At 36.4% G+C, this 24,668-nt stretch overlaps 1 protein-coding gene and 2 long non-coding RNA genes across 9 annotated transcripts in view; 1 reads left to right on the forward strand and 2 right to left on the reverse strand.

The window, feature by feature from the left end:
• KCNK2 (potassium two pore domain channel subfamily K member 2) overlaps positions 1–24,668 on the forward strand; it is a 214,120-nt gene that overhangs the window by 163,695 nt on the left and 25,757 nt on the right. For all 5 annotated transcript variants that reach the window (XM_032289229.1, XM_032289231.1, XM_032289228.1 and 2 more), the window contains exon 6: positions 9,853–9,992. In XM_032289229.1, the coding sequence (XP_032145120.1) occupies positions 9,853–9,992 (140 nt within the window). The remainder of the gene's footprint in view (positions 1–9,852; positions 9,993–24,668) is intronic.
• On the reverse strand, positions 1,906–6,105 carry LOC116558935. Of its 2 annotated transcripts, XR_004272240.1 has the most exons (3): positions 5,674–6,105; positions 3,854–4,630; positions 1,906–1,991 (listed from the first exon to the last, which is right to left on the reverse strand). It is a non-coding gene; the product is annotated as an uncharacterized LOC116558935 (long non-coding RNA). The 2 variants fall into 2 exon arrangements; XR_004272239.1 differs by lacking the exon at positions 1,906–1,991 and having other exon boundaries at positions 2,948–4,630.
• The window catches only part of LOC116558934, a 51,580-nt gene continuing 35,608 nt past the window's right edge, over positions 8,697–24,668 (reverse strand). For both annotated transcript variants that reach the window (XR_004272237.1, XR_004272238.1), the window contains exon 2: positions 8,697–9,972. This is a non-coding gene — a long non-coding RNA (uncharacterized LOC116558934). The remainder of the gene's footprint in view (positions 9,973–24,668) is intronic.

Below are 24,668 nucleotides of genomic sequence, written 5' to 3' on the forward strand. Positions count from 1 at the left end.
TAAATTGACACTAGTTTTGCTGACTCAATTCTATCTCCATAAGTTATGTCTTTTTTTTTTTTTTCTTTTTTTGAGACGGAGTTTCGCTTTTGTTACCCAGGCTCGAGTGCAATGGCGCGATCTCGGCTCACCGCAACCTCCGCCTCCCGGGTTCAGGCAATTCTCCAGCCCCAGCCTCCTGAGTCGCTGGGATTACAGGCATGCACCACCATGCCCAGCTAATTTTTTGTATTTTTAGTAGAGACGGGGTTTCACCATGTTGACCAGGATGGTCTCGATCTCTTGACCTAGTGATCCACCCGCCTCGGCCTCCCAAAGTGCTGGGATTACAGGCTTGAGCTACCGCGCCTGGCCCCATAAGTTATGTCTTCTGTGGCTCTGCTGGTTTTTGTGAAGCTGTAAGACCCTGTTCCTAGTACTGTAATCTTTACATGCCAGGTCCTTGTGTCTATGGAGTATTTTTGGAATGAAAATGTGGATTGGGGGCCAGATGTGGCAAGAGTCTTTGGAAAAATAGAAATTGTGGTTCTTTAAAAGTCTTGAAAAAGTGCCTCACATAGTCCAATAGGCTACACAAAATTAGACTTTGCTTCTAGGTACCTTATGACTATAAAATTAGCTATTGAATTCCCCATCTGGGAAATATCAATTATTTACTGTTTAGAACTTTCCCTCTTGCTATTAGATGTACTAAAGACAGTGTTCTCACTTAATTTTGCTGTTTTTGCCAGGGAAAAGCAAGAGGCATTGTCTAACTTTAGCCTCCTCATCTTTCTTTTGGGCTATAAATCTCGTAAGGAAACAAAGATGTCCCTTTCATAATACAAGGTTAATATTTGATGTCAGTCTGCAAAACCTGCAAAACCTGCTCTGAGGAGGATCAGGGGTCAGTTACATTGTTATATTGAACTTTTCTGAAGGCAACTTAAAGAATGAATTCTTCAAACTGCAGTGTTATTACAAAAAAAGGAAGTATATTTTGAAAAGTGATTTATAAATGTTTAGGATACAGATTGTAATAGATCTGTATTACTTAACATTGGTATAATTATTAGAAGCATCTTAGGAACAAGTGATGATAGAGTGATTTAGACCAGAACTCTGAAACAGTGCTTGTCCCCAGGGAAGGAGCAAGAAAAGTAGATTTTCTATGATAAGAGAATATGATACTTAGGCTGGGTGTGGTGGCAAAATGGCAGCACTTGAGAGGCCGAGGCAGGAAGATCACTTGAGGTCAGAAGTTCAAGACTAGCCTGAGCAACATAGTGAGACTCCTGTCTCTACAAAAATTTTTAAAAATTAGCTGCACATGGTGGCATGTACCTGTAGTCCTAGCTATTTGGGAGGCTGAGGTGGGAGGGTCACTTGGGCCCAGGAGCCTGCAGTGAGCTATGAACATGCCGCTGCACTCCATCTTGGGCAACAGGGCGAGGCTCTGCCTTGAAAAAAAAGAAAATATGAAAACTCCTATTTCTATGTATTTCTAAATTTCATTACCTCTTTAGTTTTTATTTTTATATATCATAATATTTGTGATATAGTAGAACATAATAAATTTCTAATTTATAAGTAATGTGCAATGCTTTGCCATTTATTACTGTGGATGGCGAATCAAAAGCATTTAGAGACCACTGGTGCAGGTAAATAGGCAGTGCTCAGGTGCCTATTTATGTATGTGAATATACATACCTATTCTGTGTATGTGACTGAATGTAGGAATTCAGCATTTAGTCCCTTCGCTACTGGAAGAGATCTCCCAGAAAATTTTAACTTTATATTTATTTATGCAGAGAACATGTTTTCATGACTGGTTACCTTAGTGATTGGCATCTGTCTGCTCCTTCCTGATGACGCTTTCTGTTTTTTCTCAGTGCTCAGTGTTCTGGGGCTAAAAAGGACTTGAGAGGCCACAGAATCAGTAGACACTTTAATTTCACATATGAATAAGCAGACCCCTATTGCTAAGAGTCGCAAGTGCAGAGTAATTCTTCCTAAAAGGTGAGAAGAGAGAAAGGAAATTATTTTGCAAAGTGTTATTCAATTGATTTTATCTTTTTATTTTTATTTTTCGAGACAGAGTCTCACTCTTGTAGCCGAGGCTGGAGTGCAGTAGCATGATGGTGGCTCACTGCAGCTTTAACACTCTGGGCTCGAGTAATCCCCCTGTCTCAGCCTCCCAAGTTGCTGGGACCACAGGCACATGCCACCACACCCAGCTAATTTTCTGTATTTCTTGTAGAGATGGGATCTCCCTTGTTGCCCAGGCTGGTCTTGAACTCCTGGGCTCAAGTGATCTTTCTGCCTCAGCCCCCCAATGTACTGGGACTTTCAATAATGATGTAAAATTAAATTTGTAGATATAAGTCAAAGTGAATGGCAAAATTGTATGTGAGAATTAGAGTTGATTCCCTCTGTTCTGTTTCCTAACTTTTGTCGTTTTATTTTTCATTTGACCGGAAGTCTGGAGTGATAAGTTGTTAAGTCATGCTTGCCTTCCTGAGAGCTAAATCAACCTTTCTTCATTAAAATCTAAGAATTCTTATTAATTATGTGGTAATGTATGAACACTTGCTTCTCTACAACTTGTCTTCTTTTAGAAAGGTCCAAGACTTTTAACAAAAATACATACAGAATTAGTTGGTGATTCTTTAAAATTAGAGAAAAGTGAAATAATTACCCATCCTAACACAATTTAAAATTCGTTTTCAAGGCCGATAGCTCCTTTAATATCTACCCCTAGGGTCTACACCTTAAAGGGGTCATGTAAGCCAACAAGTTCATTTCCACAGCTTGTTTAGAGGCTGCCCAGTGAAGTCCTTAAAAACACTCCCTTTCGGAATTATTTAAGCCCAGGAATTTGAGGCTGCTGTGCGCTATGATTGTGCCACTGCTCTCTGGCCTGGGTGATAAGCAAGTCCCTCTGTCAAAAATTTAAACAATTTTTTAAAAAAGAGGAAAGTTACTAAGTTTTATGAAAAAAAAATACTCCTTTCATAAACCTGAGATTAATATTTTGTAAGGGGTAATGTGAAGGAGTGAAAAGGCCAGAGAAGAATTTACAGTTTCAGAAAATGGTGTCCTCACATTACGTAGTTTTCTAATAAAATCCAAAAATTCTAGGCAAAAATCCAGATGTTCTACAAAACTCTCATGGTTAATATTATGAAAACACATATTCCATCTGAGCATGAATTTATTTAACCATCCAAATACATCATCATGGATTTCTGATCAGTGAAATTTAGTATATTTGGTTAAAGAATGAAATTTTCTTCATCACACATGTAGTTTTGAATGCCTGCTAGGTCAGTCGGGCTTCATGCTCAGCACCTGTGCTCCCTTATATAGACGTATAATATAATTTGGGACTTACTCAGGTAAAATTTTTCCATTTCTGGCACATTTACCTTTACTATATTTTTATAGTTTTTCACAGTTTTATAATCATTTGCCATCACATTTTTTAATTCGGAAGCACATTTGTACGTCTCATATTGAGGACTCAGTTTTCTTGGAATTATATTTTCAAAGTCATTATTGAAAATGGAGTTTTTGGTAATCAAACTATTTGTTTTCTTGTATAACTGAAATTATGCCTTATTCAGTGGAGTGCCCAGAGCTTGCTCAATTTAAGAGAATTTTATCATAAAAACATAAATCTCTTTAAAAACCATGGCATGTTTCTTCCCTCCCACCCCCAAGCAGTTAAAGTAGAGACCCTCTAGAAAACAGTACCGTATGGTGACTAAGAGTTTTGCAACTATGTCTAAAGGCCAGGTATTAAAATTGCTATTGTTGAGTTGATCACTGAGTAAAAAATTGCCAGGAATTTAACAGATAACAAGGAAAGTACCTGATAACGAGTGAGATCTGTTGAAGAGCAGTCATTACCACCATCACAATGGCTCAGAAAAATTGCTGTGATTGGAAAAGGAGAGTTTGTGTGACTGCTAGGGAGATGTTTTATATTCCTTAGTCATTTGTTCGTTTAGGTGTTTAATGGACATATATTGTATATTAGATACTGTGCTTAGCACTTAGTGACAATAATTGCTCTAGTTTCTGTTCCTGTGAGACAGAATGTATGAAATCCAGGAGCAGCAATTAAATAGGGAATATATATTTTTTTCTTCCTGGTATTTCTCTGTTCTATAATACAAGAAAATTCTGTAAAGTGTTTGGTCACTCCTTGATTTAACTTGTGACTTTCAGAGAATTTACAAGAGAATAGCCATCTGCATGATGAAGTAAATGGGATTTGACTCAGATGGTTTAGAAGTCTTGGGGACTGTGGACAAACCAAGAAATTACTTAACTTTCAGGGTTCAGAATGGATATATAGAAGTCTTGTAAAAACATGGAGAAAAAATTGAGGAGAAAAGCATTCAGTGATGGATAGTTACGGCTTTGTGAGAGGAAGTAAACTGTACTACATTCCGTGAAAAATACTCCAAATTGTTCTAGATGGAGATTTAAAGACAATTTCTAAGAATAACAATTGGGTACATCTATATACTGTTCCATCTTTGTGAAGGATGAGTGAGTGACGCCATGTGTTGTTTTTTCTTTCTTTATAATCATGAGACTGCTGTTCTTCTCATGGCAGTTTTTCTAATTTAAGGACAAGTACCTAGAGGGACATGGACAACTTCTTGAATGCTAAAATTTACAATCCCCAAATATAAGTTCAAATGTCACTTTTTTTGGCATTCTGGTTTTCTGACTCAATGGCATATGAAAAGTTTGGTTTAGTAGGTAAGCTATTGTTAACACTGAAGTCATATTTCCATTTGGTAAAAAGATAACAGGATTTATAACATCATTAAAAGAGGTTGTCAGTTCTTGAAGCAGTGAGAAACACCTTATTCAGTTAAATTACTTAAAAACAAAATAATATATACTAAAACAGAAATTGAGATTATCCCTCTCATATTAAGGTGGGATAGCTTCAATTAATAAAAATAAAGTCAAACCAACCCCCCAAAATTAAAAACCATGTTTGATATTTAGGCTAAAATACTCCTAGGCCAGTTTAAAGGGATGATCCCCATTTTCTTTAGAATGAAGTTATATATTTTTGTTTATATTCCATAACAGATATGCCATTTTAGAAAATCAGAAGAGGTGTATGGAACTGATAACCTTAGTCCGGAGTGGCTAGATTATTCTTTAAAACCAGGATATACCTTTTTTTCCTTTATAAATATTTTGTGATTCAGGAAAAAAAAATCAGAGAAAAAGAAAATTACATTTAAGGGAGAGGGGACATAGTATGCCCAAGTTCTTTAGCACTAGAAGCGGGCCCAAGGCTGGGAACTGCTGGGGAGAGGACAGAGCAAGGTAAGGAGGCTCTTGGTGGAATGATGCTTGTCTTCAGACCCATATACTTTCTAGGTGAGAACCTTGAGAAGAAGCACACCTTGTCCAACTTAGTGTTTCCTACCACAGCTTAGTACTTCCCAGGCAGAATGAGCAAAATAGGTTGGTGGAAGAACAGTAGCTGACATCATAGGTGACATGGACCATTGGGTTCAATGAAGGAGCCTGTGTTTCAGAGCTATTTCAGACACCTGGGCTGAACTCTAGCTCTGCTACCCCTTTCCTGGGTGGGCTGACATGTGTTATTTTCTCTACTGAGATTATGACATCTCTATTTTAAAGTGGGATACTTACTCTTCGGATTTCAGGGAGCCAATACAAACTGTTCTTTCATTCCTGAGCTCCGAACAGTTCCATGAGAGGGATGGCAATTGGATCATCAGCTTTATTGCTGCAAAAGGAAGCTGGCAACGTGACTTAATTCTATAGCCAAATGGTCTTACTAACAGCCCTGCCCTAAGTCAATGGAAGTGTGAAGAGTGAGAATGCAACTCCCCTTAACACCTACCCAGAGGGCTTTAGGATGGAATTATTTCATTTGCAGGGGCAATCAGTAAGTCTTCCTTTTCACCCCACTCTTCCAATCTGATTTCGAATATTCTGTAAATCAGCAGAAATGAGCATATTAACTGGGTTAAACAAGATTTATGGGGCCAATTTTTTTTTTAAGTCTTGTAGGGGCCAGGTGTGGTGGCTCATGCCTGTAATCCCAGTACTTTGGGAGGCCAAAGCAGGTGGATCACTTGAGGTCAGGAGTTCAAGACCACCCTGGCCAACATGGTGAAACCCTGTGTCTACTAAAAAGACAAAAATTAGCCAGGTGTGGTGGTGGATGCCTGTATTCCCAGCTTCTTAGGAGGCTGAGGCAGGAGAATCACTTGAATCCGGGAGGTGGAAGTTGCAGTGAACTGAAATTTCACCACCACACTGTAACTTGGATGACAGAGTGAGACTGCATCTCAAAAAAAAAAAAAAAAAAAGTCTTCTAGGAAGTGCCTGCCGTGGCATCATGAGTTGTTCTGTCACCTAATCAATGATTCTTTGGAGCCAGCTAGGACAGGGCTTTCATAATGCTAGGTAGAGGGACTGTTTCCAACAAATGTTTGGGAAACCTGCTTTGCGGAGATAATGGTTTCCTAGCAATAATACCAGCCTGAACTTTCCTGAGCTATATTTTTTGTAGTTTAATCTACTAGATTGGATCAGGCTCTGATTGAGTTTTTCACACAAGCATTAAGGAGAAGAGATCCAGAGAGAGAGCACACCATCTAAAAGAAGCTGTCACATATCATATAAGAATGTCAGGATGATTAGACTTATTTTAACTACTTGGAAAAGTTTATAAGATTCCCAAAACCTTTGTACCTCCACACCTCTTTGCTATTTTTATCACCATCTGTATAGTGTCCTATTATGATTAGCCAGCAAGCTCTTGAAATGGAAAGGATTTATGTGCATGTTTTTAGTGGCAATAAAGAAAAAAAGTGGAGTGAATATTTCTGCCAGGTTGGTGTGGAACCTAGGAGGGGAGAGTAGGTGACAGCATCTCGTAGGCTGCATCTCAGAAGTCTGTGGAAAGAGAAAAAACAGAGTGTGGGAGATAGGGGCAGGGACTATATAAGAAGTCAATAATAGAAATTACTCTAGGCTCTTAGTAAGCCAGAGACAAATGGGTAGGTTTCCTGAACATAGCTAGACTGAAATTAATGCTTATAAATGTCCAGAAGTTTTTTAAAAAAGTATTTCTTAATTTATTTCTGATTTAAAAATAAAACAAACAATATTTCCCAGCAAGTTATCCTTACATCACAGATATGTTAATTTGGATAAGATTCTTAGATGCAGTGAATTGATTAATGTGAAAATTAATTTATGAATCTTAGATATCAGCAAGTGAGTAGGATTTGTGAGTTGTTTGACAATATTTCTTACATATAGTATTCGTTTTTCCTAGATCATCTGACTGCCAGTATTTCATCTCAAGAGTGGCAATTTAAAAAGGAAAAACATTTTTTCCCCTGGGCTTAGACTCCACTGAAACTTGTGGGTTGAACATTTTACCCAAATATAGACCTTTTAGTGATTAAGCTAATTTACTCTTTTCAAACTGTGACATCCTGTTTATAAGAAAGAAGACTTATAAAAAGTAATCTGAGCATGAACTAACTCTTCTAAAGTCAACATCTTGGTGAACTTATGTGTTAAATGAGTCACAAATATTTGGATGAAGGTTTTCTGGTTTTGAAAGAGAAAGTACTTGGGAAAAAATGTCATTTTGGTTTCATTGAAATGGAAACATTTGAAAAAATGAAATTCACTGGTGAGCCTATCATGTAACAGGTTTACACACATATTTCTTAAGTCGGTTCTGTGAATTTTTAGAGCTGCATCCTCTATGGGCCAACTCTTAACCATCACGAGGTGCATTTAGCCTCTATAATTCTCCCCAGAAATGATTTTTTGGTCACACAAAGTAAAATTTTTATAATATTTTGAAAGCAATATTATTCACTTTGTAAAATGTGTCCTTAAAATTATTTTTGTCCCAAAAGAAAGCTGAACTGGTGCCTATTCAAATTATTTACCTTACAAAAAAATGCTGTCTCTTTACTCTGACTCTTTAATTATTTGAAATTGTCATTATGAGCAACTTAAAATTTAATTTTCTCTACAATAATATTATGCTCAGTATTTATACTTGATTTTACTGTCCACGTGCAATTTCGGCTTGATTTTTAATATATACCTGCAACTTATTAGCAAAATTTGATTTCTCTACAATAACATTAACTCAGTATTTTACACTTGATCTTTAATATACTTGGAATTTACTGGTTGAATTTTTGTGAATTGAGCAAGTCCATGCTTTGTTTCAGCACCTCCGGTCTCTGTGCTGTTTGTCCTAAAATCCTTATCTTCTGCCCTGTTCTATTAAGTGTTGGATCTGCATTTAAGAATCTTGTTGATTATTATGTCAAGCACTTCAAACTTATCAGTTTTCAGTTTCAATTACTTTTTTTTTTTTAAAGTCTCTATTTCTTCCCCTATTCACTTACAGTATCATCTCCCAAATGTCGGTCTTTGGTCATCAGAGAGCTCTTCCTCTCACTTATCACACCAACTAAATGGCCATCAGTCCTTGCTGATCCGGCCTCTAAAATGACTCTTCATTCCATTTCTGCCCTAACTCAGACACAGTAATTTCTTAGCTAATTTAGAACAAGAGCTTCTCATGGGCTTCCCTGTCAATTTGCTCTTCTCTGCCACTAGATTTTTCTGTGCAGATAGTCAAACACAAATATATAGGACTTATCCCCCTAGAGACTTTTATCTTTTCTACCTATCTGCTTTGTGACCCGATACACATGGAGATTTATCCATGACTAAAAGTTATTTGAGTATACTATATGTTTTCCACACTGGACTATTCCATGTTTTGATTCCCATTACTTAAGACTCACTTTTTCCCGTCTTGCTTTCCTTCTTCCAGAAGTAAAAATCACTTCTTTTATGCCCGCTCATAGTACTTTTTTATTCTCCTTGCCATCATGCAATATATCCCATTGATGCTGTCTATATGAGGATTTTTTTGGGCTAAATTATGATTTTTTCAAGAGGGGTATTTGATTTCTTATTTGTGAAAATAAAAGTAGTTTAACTGTTGGAACTTAATAAGTGCCCCCATATTAATGGGGCACTGAACAAACAGTGCGTCGAAATGAACCTGGATTCTCATAGATATAGTTAGTGTTCCAAGTGGATGAAGTTCCAATTTTGAGAAGTACTTCAAGGATTAAAGAAAAAGAGCCTTGTCAATTTTTTCCTTGAGAGCTAGGGTTTTATTTTATGGCAGTCATGGGAATTTATCTGAAAAGTCAGAGAATAATGAATGGCAGTATTACCTGTAAATTTCTGTTTGTTCTCATGCGAATCACCAAGTCATTGTCTCTGGCGTTTGTTAGTGATTCATTGTACTGATGACTTTAAAATAAAAACCATCACTAGAGTCATTCACTTGTTGTTCAGTTTGGCATTAAGTTGATTAGGTAGCATGTATTTATTGGCAATGAGGTAAATATACTAAGTTAAATGCACACCAACAGAAATGTAATCCCTACCTTCTATTTGTTAAAATAGAGATGGAAAAAGAAACTTAGTACACATAGAATAATTTAGACTGAGACAGATTATATAAATGTCAATGAAACATGGAGCAAGGAAAAATCATGATGATCTGAAGAAGCAATGAAAGGTCTCATTAAGAAAAACTTAACTTGTTCCTGAAAAATAGGTAAGAACTACATGAGTGAAAATGAGAAATTCAAAATGAAGAAAATAATATGGATCCATTGATAAGAATACTAGATTTCTATGTTTTGCAAACCAAAATTCAGTTAGTAATTTTAGCAATACCTAGACCGTTTACTTTTGGGAATATGAAGTTATTTTGTTCTACTTTGTTTCTGTCTCCAGGTGGATCCGATATTGAATATCTGGACTTCTATAAGCCTGTCGTGTGGTTCTGGATCCTTGTAGGACTTGCTTACTTTGCTGCTGTCCTGAGCATGATTGGAGATTGGCTCCGAGTGATATCTAAAAAGACAAAAGAAGAGGTGAGAATGAAGAGTGTGCAAAAACACTTCTATTTAGTTAATTCAGTAAAGGTTATTTTAACTTATTTTTCTGTTTGCATTTCAAATATTTAAACATTTTAAAATGTTAGTATTTTCTATTTGGCATGAGTTTGCTGTATGAGGCTGTGGGCAAATATATGAGTTTAATTTATTCACTTAGAAAATGTTTCTGTGCCAATTGCTGTCTCAGAACTGAGGGTAATTTCTAATTAAATGAAAAAGGATGTGACTAAAATCATTTTCTTCATTATTTATTTTTCTTTTGTTTTCTTTCTTTTGTTCTCAAGGGCGCAAAATGAATTTTATTCTGTAAAGAAAAATAGAGTAGAAAATATTTGTATCAAGATATCAGTAGCATGAAATAGTGAATGTTTTAAATAATGTGCAAGTTTTTTACCTTGAAATTATTTTATTTTTCTTACTTCTATATAAATTTGTACATACACATGTATAGATATATTACAAAGCTGTATGCATTATGGCCATTTTCCCTATATATAGATTTTAACAATTTAAAAAGGTGTCCATTTACTTATCTTGTACAACTATACATGTAGAAGTGACTTAGAATTTTGACCCATGAAATTTTGGAAAATTTGAAATTTAAATATTGATTTTGCAATTCTATAGTTTGGAAATTCAATTTTGATTTTAAATTTACATATCCAGGATCACTATTAGTTTGAACGTGACACAGCAATGTTTTACTATGAAATGTGTATTTCTTGCTTCTGGGTCTTAGTCAACTTTACTAATTGTTTCAGAGAACAACAAATCTGTAAAACTTGTACCTATAGTACCTATTGCCTTCCTTTAACTATCTATTCTTAGACCAAAGACATCAGTGTCAAACTCTTTGACTGCTACAAGCATGAATTATTTGAGCATATACACCAAAGAAATAGAATAAGGTAGAAAATGATGAAATTAACTTCCCTTACAAATGTTTTCTTCATTTTCTTTGAAAGTTATAAGGTCATATAGTTTTTTTTTTTTTTTTTTTTTTTTTTTTTTTGAGACGAAGTCTCGTTTTGTTGCCCAGGCTGTAACGCAATGGCATGATCTAAGCTCACTGCAACCTCTGCCTTCCAGGTTCAAGTGATTCTTCCACTTCAGCCTCCTGAGTAGCTGGAGCTACAGGATTGCACCACCATACCCAGCTAATGTGTTTTTTTTTTTTTTTTTTTTTTTTTTGTATTTTTAGTAGAGACATGGTTTCATCATGTTGGCCAGGCTGGTCTCAAACTCCTGACCTTCAAATGATCTGCCCGCCTCTACCTCCCAAAGTGCCAGAACTATAGGCATGAGCCACTGTGCCTGGCCACACCATATAATTTTTTAATCATACCCAAGGTGCCTATGTGAACTAGCAAGAATGTAAATTATCCATACTTCAAAAATATCATAGTTCCTAGCTGGGAATTTACTTATTCAGTCTGTAAGCATTAGTCTATATCTATCTTAGTTGCAGCATCAAACAAAAATCTTTGTATTATAAACAAGTCAGTAAGACAATATGCTCGACACTCCAATTTAAATTGTATGAAAAGTCTTGCTTTGATTAGGACCTCAGTGGATTTGCCTCAACCTTAGGCTCATTGTATGTGGGGTACATGTGTGAGTGTGGTGTGTGTGGTGAGCCGGGGGCAGGAGAGACCGTGAGAAATATGATGGATGGTCATTCTTCATGTGTACTTCATGTGTATATTGAGATGCTAAAGGAAAAAATGGAAAGTTTAGCTAGGGAATGTTTTGAATAACATAGCTAAAAAGAGAACTACTCAAACATCCAGTCATCATCTGGCTTTCAAATGGATTTAAAAACACATGCACGCAAGCATTTATTTTTTAAATAAAATAGACTTGAACAGAACCTATTTCATACAGTCAGGTAGTTAGGAAAAGTATTGTTTTGTGATACACAAATACCCACATATAATATTATAAATAATATGTTATATACACATACACACTAATATTTTTGTGGTTCACAGTTCAAAAGTTTGAAACCCACTAAAGCACATAGAGTACAAAGAGAAATTTTATATCTTTATGAATTGATGAAATTGGTATAGAATATCTGCTTAAATTTAAAAACCCTGTATTATTAAAAAACAGTGCTTTTTGTGATAGGACTAGCTGAGTCAAAGAATCAGCATACTTTTCCAGAGTAATGAGTCTGCTCTGGCTGTTACATCAAAATACAACGGAATGGGTTAACCACGGACTTTTTTTTTTCCTTATAGTTCTGGAAGCTAGAAGTCCAAGAAGGTGCTAGTAGAGTTGGTTTCTGGTGAGACCTCTCGCCTAGGCCTGCAGGTGGTGCCTTCCCACTGTGTCCTCACGTGGCCTTTTCTCTATGTGCATGCATGGACAAAGAGAGCGAGAGTATGTGAACATGCGCTTTCTGGTGTATTTTTCTCTTCTTATAAGGATACCAGTCCTATCAGATTAGGACCCCACTTTTATGACCTCATTTAACCTTAATTACCTTATTAAAATCCCTGTCTCCAAATACAGTCATACTGGGGCTTAGAGCTTCAACATATGGCTTTTGAGGAGACACAAATTAGGCCATAACACCATCTTTTCAAATAAAATTAAATTTCTACATAACTGATTCATTCAAAATGAAAAAGAAGGCTGGATGTGGTTGCTTACACCTGTAATCCCACACTTTGGGAAGCTGAGGCAGGCAGATCACTTCAGCCTAGGAGAACAAGATCAGCTTGGCCAACATAGTGAAACCTCATCTCCACTAAAAATGTAAAAATCAGCTGGGCGTGGGGGTGGGTGCCTGTAGTCCCAGCTACTCAGGAGGTTGAGGCAGGGGAATCCATTGAACCTGGGAGGTAAAGGTTACAATGAGCGGAGATGGTGCCACTGCACTCCAGCCTGGGTTAACAGAGCCAGACTCTAGTCTGGAAAAAAAACCAAGGTTGTGTGCCTACTTATCAGTGATCTTCATGACTGTCAACTGAGAGTATGAGATGTATCATTGTGTTTTCATGCTAGTTAAACGTTGCAGGGTTTTGTTTTGTTTTTTTCTTACCACACATCTTTTGGTATCTACCTAGTATTCTGGGTAGCATGTACTTTCTGGTGATTGCATCTGTTGGAAGCTCACTTGAGTTAAGGCTATGACCAAAGCTTTAAGTGAACCCTGCAAAGATGCAGCTGCTCTGGACAGTTGAGCCAGTTGAAATGGAGCTTTCAATGGGAGCAAATGTATATATTTTCTAATTTATAATACAATGTAGGGAACTGCAAAATGAGGTCACAAATTCAACAGAGAATGTGAAGAAAGAGAGAAAGACCCCTTATAATTTGTCAAAATATTATAATTGCCAAAATTTTTATAAACAAAACACTACTAAAATTTCTAAAGCAATGGAAAAATGATTATTAATTTTAATTTTGAAATAACTTGCTAAAGGGTATAAATTAATAAAAACCCACTAAATATATTTTAGTTGTCATCTTTATGTAGACGAAGCTATCATCTCTATGTAGATGACGCCAGGTGACTGCTCAATAGGTGTTCATTACTTTCCATGCGCAAGTCATCTCAGGCACTGTTAGTTTTAAAAACCCTCAAAGTGTTAAGAAACAAGGTTATTTCTAGTTTTCAGTTTTGATGAATAAAAACACTAAACATTTTTGATAACTGGGAATCCTCTTCACTAAAAATTTAACTACTACAAAGTATAAAAAACACAAAATTAAATATAGCTTCAAATAAGCATACTTTGACACATGCTTTCCCTGAATGAAAAGATTTTGGCTAATAACCCCAGTCTTATATTATTTTTTCAAAAACAAATCTGCATAAACCATATTGGTTTAAGTATGGAAATACAGATCTAGTCATATGTGCCCTTATTCCATTTCTGCTTTTTATGTTAAAAGATATTCTGTTTCCAGCCAAGGCACTGTGGCTCACGCCTGTAATCCTAGCACTTTGGGAGGCCAAGGTGGGTGGATTAACTAAGGTTAGGAGTTTGATACCAACCAGCTTCACCAACATGGTGAAATCCTGTCTCTACTAAAAACACAAAAATTAGCTGGACCTGATGGCAGGTACCTATAATCCCAGCTACTATGGAGGCTGAGGCAGGAGAATCGCTTAGACCCAGGGAGGAGGAGGTTCCAGTGAGTTGAGATCATGATACTGCACTCCAGCCTGGGTAGCAGAAAAAGACTCTGTCTCAAAAAAAAAAAAAAAGTTTGCAATGAAGAATAATTTTAATGAAATTATGTTTTGTTTTCCATAAACGTTGAAATACAACATGATATAGCTAATCCATCTGAAATATTTGAAGAGGAAATGATTTGTTGAAACACACTATATAGTCAAAAGTGCCACATGTAATTATAGTTGATCTGCATCAAGGAAAACAATAGTGAGCTTGATAATTTTCCAGTTTTCCACTGAAACATATGCATGTCTGTAAAAGCTTTTCTTTGTCTTTTTTTTAAGCTCCAGTGGCGGGTAGGCACATGTTTTCATAGAAAACTAATCTTTTCTATGAAACTATGTACCATCTTCTGAGGAAATAATGCTTCCACTTACAAAATAAAGCTTATTTAGATATTCTGGATAATACAATAATACTGCTACATGAGGGAGGAATAATAGAAGTAAGATATGACCACGAAACTCAGAAGGTAAAATCTATGCTTGCTTAGGAAGAAAGCAGGGAGTAGGGTGTCATTACTATGCCCAGGCATACCTCAGGTTCCTACTGTTTACATTTCTTGAGCTTGAAAGGGCCTGTAATTTCTACATACTCCTTGTATTGATGCCCATGCACCAGTGTTTGGGTGTTCCTGTGCACATATGAGATAACCAAAGCATGCAAGTGTTGTCAGAGCAGGTGGCACTATAGCTGGCCACAGTGAATTGATAGCCAAGCAGTGCTTCTCTGCCTATATAATTTCTTAGTCTCTGGAGATGTTTATGCAAATAGAGGCTCTCACTTTAGTAAACTGGCCTTGTATCATATGAAAAATACACACTTTGAATGGACAATGCTAGTGCCAAGAAGCCTTGAAAGCCTGTCCCTGAACTTGTATTTCACCTCAATTTTGTGAAGGGGCCCAGAAATACGAAGGAACATAGTTGTTTTGTTTTGTGAATTATCTGGTGGCAGCATTTTGTCTCCTCTAAATTTCACTCTGGGTGGCAATGACTCTTTAGGAAAAGAGCTGAGACTTGGTGGTTCTTTATCTTGGCCAGAGATGAGCAATTAAAAAACAGTTGCAGCCTGGGCCCTGGAAACTGTGCAGTAGATCACTTTGTCACTATTTCTTGTGGGAGAAGTGCTTTCAATTTGAAAGATTTTATATGCCATTTGAAAATAGCTTAGGCTTTATTCAGAAAACTTTAGGGAGCCATTGAAGGATTTTAAGTAAGTGGAACGAATGATGTTGGCAATGGTGAGACAGATGACTTAGATGTAAACAAAGCTGAATTCAGGAAAATCAATTGGGAGAGTTATTGCAGGTATCCAAATACTTTGAAATGAAGGATCTAGGGTAGCAGTGGGGTAGAAATGAAAGTTCAGGTTTCAAAAATATTTGGGGGATAAAAGGAATAGAGTTTGGTAACCTATTAACCATGCACAATAAAGAGGAAAGGAGAATGACATCCCTAGTTCTAACTTTGGGTAGGATTACAGAACACGAAAATGAGAGATTTTGAGTAAATTGGAGGAACGAGATAGTTTTATTTAGGACAGGTTGTGATTACAGACATGACAGACATCCAGGCAGTTAATTCGATTCTAGAAAATTGCATCTGCATGCCTGGAATGTAGGAGAAATTAAAGCTGAGAAGATAGTTTGGGGTCATCACTACCTGAGAGATGTGAGTATGGATGAACTCACCTAATGAAGAGTCATAAAGTAGGTAAACAGTCGAGTTAAAAACAGAACCTGCAGTAACACCTTCATTTAAGGAGTAGGATGTAGAGACTGGACTATTTAGCAAATAATGTAGTTAAATACATTGATTTGTGGTTGCGTCCCTTGGAAAGGCAAAGGCATCCCGGTTTTGAAGAGAGGAAGATGGTTTACAGTGAAGGATCATATTGGCTAAAGACAATGGTGAAGAAAAAGGATCCAAGGAAAGGCTAACATAATAACATAAAACAGATGAATTAAGTAACTGGAATTCCCTATTAGGTTGTGCTCCCCATGCACCACTCTTGTAAAAACAATGTAAATCTTGTTCCCTGGCATGGATGCAATACATGAGCTATATCTTAAGATAGTTCCAGCCACATAAAACACAATTTCAAAGGGTACCAGTCACAGCGTTGTTATGGAAATGGGAGCCCTTAGAGCACAACTAATAGAAACCCATGTGAATAGTGCCCTGGGGAATTGAGCCGTGGCATGGAGACCAGTTAGGAATTAGAATTATTTAATGGCAAGTTCCTAAGTTATTAATTCATTCAAAAAGTGTTGTTAAGTTCTTATTATGTGATGAGGGCTGCATTGGGTGCTGGGAGTAACTCTTCTTCTGTGGTAGTTTGAGGCTGATCTCTGTATTGGGAGGATTGCATAGGTGGTGTATTTGCTTACTGATCTTTATAATGTTTGTTTTTACTTTTCTTCCTCTAATGCTGGAAAAAGGAGCTTTGACTAAGAAGGTACTGAGTCTTTGATTGGAGATCAGTTCTTAACATAGCCTACTTTACTTTCTTCTTTTCTTTTTCTTCTTCCAATCCTGCATCACTCCCTTCCTTCTTTTCTTTGATCTTCAGACTACGTATCAGACTTTGTAATTGTTGCTTTGATGTCTAATAGTAGGGCAGGGAGGCAATGCTCTTTGGTACAATTTTTCTGGTGGTGTTTCTTGTCATTATTCTCTTACTGAGATATTAGTTATAAATGACTACTTGAAATTGAACTATGGACATATAATTCAGTGACTGTAAAACTTCTCAGGTTTATGTCTTATACATAAAACTTTTTGGCCAAAGGATAAGAATAAAATAAAATAGAAGCAGGAAGTGTCACAATGAGCTATTCAAACTAAGGCACAGATAAATGTCTCATGTTCTCTTTCCCGCGGGGAGAGGGCTGTCCTTCATGATGTGATGGGGAAAAGATCAGTGCAATTAGATTTTGAGGTTCATCTGCTGGTCAATGTTGGCTCTGCCTAATCATGCAAAGGAGAAAGTTCTTTCTTTCTCCAGTCACAGACTCAGTTCAGCAAGTTATTGTCTATTTAGTAAATAGCCTATTGGAAAGGAGAATAAAACAAGGCAAGAATTAAATTATGCTTGAAGGCAACAGTAACTGTCAGAAGCCCAGGCATGTCTAATTTCTAAGTGATTTGTATGAGTAGTCATTTCTGCAGGACCAAGCCCCCACATTATATCTCCATATATAGCCTCAGTATTATGTTGCATGCTATGAACCTTTGTGGGTCTAACTTTAGGACGGTCTTAACAAGTCAAAATGTATAGTAAAAATGAAATACGATTTGAGGGCGTTCAGAAATGGAAACACTTCTCTTCTAGAATACAGTTTAAGTTATTTCTCTTTTAATACTAAATGAGATAATGCTATAAAATTCATAGCTGTCAAGTAATAATGGCTAATAAGGAAGCAGAAGCACACAGAGGTGACTTGGGAAAGGTTGTACAGCTGGTAAAGTGGAAGAATCAATAATGAACGCAGATAGCTTGACTCCATGGCCCAGCCTTTTAACATTTTAGCTACGCTGCTTCCCAAGTGCTCACAATGTTTCTTATGTGTTGTTGGTATTGCTTATTTCTGTTCTGTCTTCTCATCTCACTTCTCGTCCTCCCCTCATTCTTCACCTCCCTCCTTCTCTTTCCTCTTTCTCTCTCCTTTCTCCTCCTTCTTCTTTTTGCCTTATGTGGGTAATACTGACTCATCAGAAACATGTGCCCAAGGCTTACCCATCTGTTATTCTGTAACTACAGAGAAGGGCTTTGTGTATTTAATTTGGTTACTAATTATTTATGGTATAGATCAGTGAAATCTTGAAACCTAAAATTTTTACATTCTTTCAAGTGAAAAGAAATGATTTGTATGATTTCTGAAAAGTGAGAGGGTTTTGAGGCCAACAAAACTGAGATTTAATTCTATCTCAACTATTTACTAGCTCTGCAAATGTCACCAAAATGTCTAATCTCTTTGAGTCCCTATTTCTTTTTTGGTAAAATGAAGGTAATGGTACCTCCTTTATGAGTTTGCTGTGAAGATGTGATGAGGAGTGTGTGATGTGGCTGAATGCTTAGTGAATTCTTGTTTCTTTCCACATGGGTTTCTGAATAAATTAACATCAAATTATCTCAAATTAAATAATCTCATAAAGTTCTAATACTATATATATGTAAAATGTCATGTATTTTTTATGTAAAGCATAAAATATTATGAGTGCTTATAGGTTTAAACATTTTATCTGGTTGAAATCATAAGTAAACACAAAAGAAAAGATAAACAAACAAACAAAAAACATTGAGGGTATGTATATAGCTAGAATTGAATCACAAAACCAGAGTCCAAAACAGCCTAGTAGAAAATGAATATGGAAATTTCAAATATGTTGGCTATTTTATGGACTTGTTTAAAAACTAGTTTCCACATTAAATGTTCCTAAAATCTACCCAGATTACTCATCTTTTTTCTTGAATTAGATCCCCAAATTTTCTGGTTTCTTGCTGTCTCAACTGAGGTAGAACCTGTCTGGATTCTTCCTTTTGTTAAACCAAGAGGCAGTAGCTCAATTATTTTCTTAAAAAAATAAAAATGTACAGGAAGATTACTTTTGTTTTCTTCGTTTTTTTAAATTTTAGGTTGAATTCTCAGTATAAATGGTAACTTTTTTTGTTGCTTCATGTATTTCACAAAATGTCATCTGGTAATGAAAAGAATAATTTGTTTCTATTCTTTTGTAAATAATAGGAAAATAAGTTAATAGTTTCTGCCTCAAAGCTCATTATAAGTAATTTCATTTTCTTTAGCTAGAGAGCACATTATGAGGATGTAGTGCATCAAGATATATTATTTTTCTTTTTTGACTATTTTGAGACTCTTATCTGTTTTGAGAATTTGCATTAGGAAAGTGGCCACCATAAACTTGGTTTTCAAAATTGTTTTTGGACTTTCTTTTGCAAACCAACCTATTGCACTTGCCTTTATTCAGAGATTTAAAAAAATCACATTTTACAAAAAAATCAAGCTATGTTTGCTGAGAACACAAGAAAATGTGCTTTCAAACATGTATCAAAATGAACTTGGCTTTAGTTCCTCTTTATAGATGGCTTTATTGAATGAATATTAGCTTGTGATTGGTTGGGACTGAGAGTAGGGGACACTTTGAATAGTCGAATAAGGGATTATTTAATCATCTTTTGCAACAAAGGATGATGATTTGTTTAATGTTCAGTGGATGACACCCTAATTGTAATAAGAGAATTTAGCTCTTCCTGCCTCAAACTTGATTTGAACCAAAAGAACGGCTTCTAATAAACAACACATGTGCTTGTGTGTACATGCACACGTGTGCCCATGAGCGCATGGGCACACACATCAAATCTCTTATTTCAAAACAAGATAGAACGTCTATTCTTTCTCCAGTAAAAGTGCTAGTCATTAGCATTGATCATGAAGTATTTTCATTTGACTCTTTTTCCAGATACATATTAAGATTGTACTTCCTCTTCTTTTTTGTGTTTGGTGAACCATATAAATAGATTTGGCCAAGAAGTTGTGGGCAGAATTCATGTGAGTGAATGGGTAGATTTTTTTTTTTTTTTTTTTTTTTGAGATGGAGTCTCACTCTGTCACCCAGGCTGGAGTGCAGTGGTATGATTTCTGCTCACTGCAACCTCCGCCTTCCGGGTTCAGGTGATTCTTCTGCCTTAGCCTCCTGAGTAGCTGGGATTATAGGCACATGCCACCACGCCTGGATAACTTTTGTATTTTTAGTAGAGATGGGGTTTCACCATATTGCCCAGGCTGGTCTCGAACTCCTGACCTCGTAATCCGCCCCACTCAGCCTCCCAAAGTGCTAGGATTACAGGAGTGAGCCACCGTGCCTGGCCAGGAAGAAGATTTAATTGCACCTGTGAGTACCTCAAGATCCCCCTTGCCCTCTAGCACAATTACCATAGGAGCTCATGGATGCCAGGACAGCCTGGGTCCCTGAGTAACTACAATGAGCAGAGGCCCCTGATGACTTGTTGTAGATTTTTAGCCAGAACAAGAAATTATCCTTTGTTGCCTTTAGCCGCTAACATGAAGGGGCTACTCTATTTTATAACCTCTGCTATCCTGATTAATTCTATAACACACCATAATCATTGTTTCCCTAATTTAAGGACAGAATTATGATGATAATATTAGTATTTTAATAATAGTATTGTTCAAAGAAAGAGTTAAAATAATAATTTGGGAGATTTAAACTTTATGTGCCATATTCATATTTGGTAAGTTTTATATTAGCCTCCAAATCTCTGACAGGCTTAGGTGTATTATATACATTATCTTATTTAAGATTCACTAGTAGTTTTAGTAAAATGGAAGCCTCAAGGTAGGAGTTGAAGTAAAATAGAGCAACCTGCGTTTTAAGAAAACTCTTCATGGGCTGTAAATTGCAGAGACCAGATCCTGTAAAAAGGAAGATTCTGCTCTCAGCCTTACTGTTATCTCTGTTTCTGATTCTATATACTCATTTAAGACTGCATCCAGTGATGCTGAATCTGTTTTACATGTAAACTTTCCATAAGAAGAAATATTGAACTGAATGTGTTTTCATAAAGTCAATGCATAATATCAAAACATTTAGATAGGAAAAAGTAGAATACTCTTATTTTTGAAATTCATTAAGCTGAACTATGTGAAATTATTGACATTCAGCTATTTTTTAACCTTAAAAATCACAGTCTCACATGATTCAAGGTAATATTCTAAGGAGATATATTTGAAAATCATATTTACTAGTACTATAAAATCTATTCATTAGATTACAGTCTTTAGGCAAATTATATTTGGCCACACATCTGTGTTATATTTTCTTTATTCATTACTTAAGTAAAACTTTTCAAAATTCTATTTTGACTATATACAGACTATGGGATAATTATTGCATCTCAACTCAAAGACAGACCAGTGTGTTGCACTTGCATGTTACACAAATCCCTATCTTTTAGACTTGTCACGTGTCCCTCTAAGACTGTCACTCCAGGTTCTCCTCTTCTTTGTTCATGTGGGCACATCCTAACTGCTTCTCCTGCTGCGGAAGCTCTCTCTGGGGCCATGAGATTCTAATAATGAATATTGATCCCTCACTTTATTGCCTGTAGCACAGTTAATATAAAGCTGAAACTGATCATAACTTTATAGAAGGCCTGCAGATAATTTTAGGGAATTGTATAGCAGAAAATAAAAACAACATGCTGGATAATCAGAGTGCTGCTTCTAGAATCTCTTGGCTATCTTCTTAAAGAAATCTCCTCTTGGCCATTTCACTTCTCAACCCTTATAGGGTTTTGCTTACCATTCCAGACAAGTTCCCTTCCCTGTGGTAGAGAGGCCACAGTAGCAGAAGACCGGTTGACACAATGATAATGAATGTGCAAACATAGTCTCCCCCAAATGGAGATAGCCTTTTAAATCAGGGATCCCCAACCCCTGGGCTGAAGACCAGTACTGGTCCATGGCCTGTCAGGAACTGGGCTGCACAGGAGGAGGTGAATGGTGGGCGAGTGAGCATTACTGCTTGAGCGCTGCCTTAGTCAGATCAGTGGCAGCATTAGATTCTCATAGGAGCGGAAACCCTATTGTGAACTGCGCATGTCGGAGACTTAGGCTGAACACTCCATGTGCGAATCCAATGCCTGCTGATCTGAGGTGGAAGAGTTTCATCCTGAAACCCATTTTCCCAGTTCCGTCTGGGGAAAAATTGTCTTCCATAGAACAGGTCCCTGGTGCCAAAAAGTTTGGGGACTGCTGTTTGAAATGATTAATTGTGACACTGGCTGTCTTAGTCTGAAGCACGTGCATTTGAATAGCTTCCTCATGTAAAGTTGTTCCCAAGAGTGATGGACAAGTACTTGACTTACATGTCTGGAGTAAACAAGCAAATAAATAAACAGATATGCTCCCCAAAATAGTCACCTTCATAATGAAGGAGGTTTTACTACAATGATAAATTCTAGCTCCCATCCAGTGTATCAAGTTACTTTGGATTCCTAAAGTGTCTGGGTTTTCACCTTTAATTAAACAACACAAGCATATGAAAAAAAGTTAAATATTACCAATCATTAGAGAAACGCAAATCAAAAGCACAATGAGATACTATCGCATACCAGTCAGAATGGCTAATATTAAAACGTCAAAAAACAACAGATGCTAGTGAAGTCGTGGAGAAAAGGGAACACTCATACACTGTTAGTTGGATTGTAAATTTGTTCAATCATTGTGAAAAGCAGTGTGGCAATTCCTCAAAGAGCTAAAAGTAGAACTACCATTTGACCCAGCAATCCCATTACTGGGTATATACTTGGAGGAATAGAAATCATTCTATTATAAAAACACATGCAAGTGAATGTTCATTGCAACACTATTCACAATAGCAAAGACACGAAATCAACCTAACTGCCCATTGATGAAAGAGTGGATAAAGAAAATGTGGTATGTGTACACCATAGAATACCACACAGCTGTAAAAAAAGAATGAGATCATGCCTTTTGTGGGAACATGGATGGAGCTGAAGGATATTATCCTTAGCAATATCTTCAGCAAACTTGAGGTCAGAACTTTGAGACCAGCCTGGCCAACATGGTAAAACCCCATCTCTACTAAAATACAAAAATTAGTTGGGCGTGGTGGCAGGCACCTGTAATCCCAGCTACTTCGCAGGCCAAGACAGGAGAATTGCTTGAACCCAGGAGGCGGTGGTTGCAGTGAGCCAAGATGTGCCACTGCACTCCAGCCTGGGCAAAAGAGCAAGACTTGGTCTCTAAACAAAACCAAATAAAACACGGGAACAGAAATTCATATACCATATGTTCTCACTTGTAAGTGGGAGCTAAATGATAAGAACTTATGAACACAAAGAAGGAAACCACAGACACTGGGACCTACTTGAAGGGAGAGGGTGGGAGAAGGGAGAGGAGCAGAAAGATAATTATTGGGTACTGGGCTTAATACCTTGATGATGAAATATTCTGTACAACAAACCCCCATGCCACATGTTTACCTGTGTAACAAACCTTCACATGTATCCCCCATCCTAAAAAGTTTAAAAACAAAGCAAAAACAACAAAAATGCTTCTCATGTCCTGCAGCTGTTTGTTCATAACCACTCTGGTTTTGCAATTTTCGTAAGCTCTCAGCATCAGCCCGCATTTGAGTATCTTCTGAGAAAAATGCTTTGTATGAAATATTGCCCTAAAGTTAGGTAGAAAATAAATTTTATTGGGAAATCTTACTGTATGAAGAAATCCATTTTCAAAATTGGAGACTGTGAGTATAAATATGTTTTTTTCCATGGAATTTCTCACAAATGTCAAAGTTTGTAATATGTCAGTGGCCCTTTTGATTTCCTTTTGCATATTTTTTTTTGTTTTGAGATGGAGTCTTGCTCTGTCACCCAGGCTGGAGTGCAGTGGCATGATCTTGGCTCACTGCAACCTCTGCCTCCTGGGTTCAAGCAATTCTCCTTTCTTGGCCTGTATAGTAGCTAGGACTACAGGTGCCTGCCACTATGCCCAGCTAATTTTTATGTTTTAGTAGAGATGAGGTTTCACCATGTTGGCTGGGCTGGTCTCAAACTCCTAACCTTAAGCAATCCGCCTGCCTTGGCCTCCCAAATTGCTGGGACTACAGGCATGAGCCACTGCGCCCAGCTCTGTTGCCTATTCTTGAGAAGCTATTTCTTTTAGTGAGAGCATTTTTTATGATACCTAGTTATATATATATATGTATGTGTGTGTATGCGTACACTATATATATAGTATATATAAATATATATATGTATATATAGTATATATATGTATATATAGTATATATATACATATATATACTATATATATTTATAAATATAGTTTATATATTTATATATATACTATATATAGTATATAAGTATATATACTATATATAAATATATAGCTATATATATAAATATATTTATACTATATATAAATATAAATATATACTGTGTATATAATATATATAAATATATACTATATATTATGTACTATATATATGTAAATATATACTATAAATATATAGTACAAATATATATAGTGTGTGTGTGTACAAATGTATTTATGTATGTGTATGTGTGCACACATACACACACATATAAATTCATCTTAGCTCTCATTTGTGTCACTTATACCACACTTTGGGAACCTGATGAACAGATTTAACTTAAACATAACTTTGGTTTAATGACCTGTTTCATGTTCAGTACATGTTTTTGAATGCACGGACAAGGCAGCAAGGTCATACATAAGCAGAGCAGGATAAGAATTGCTTTCCTATTTTGAAGCTTCATGAAGTGCAGTATGCAAATTATGCAAGTTCAACAAAAGTCAGTACAGTCTGAGTACAGAAAAAATGACTTTGCTGAATAGTGTCTCTGATTTGCAAGTTGGGGACTA

This window comes from Sapajus apella, unplaced genomic scaffold (assembly GCF_009761245.1).
Source record: "Sapajus apella isolate SASKATOON/1434 unplaced genomic scaffold, GSC_monkey_1.0 scaffold22, whole genome shotgun sequence".
NCBI lineage: Eukaryota > Metazoa > Chordata > Mammalia > Primates > Cebidae > Sapajus > Sapajus apella.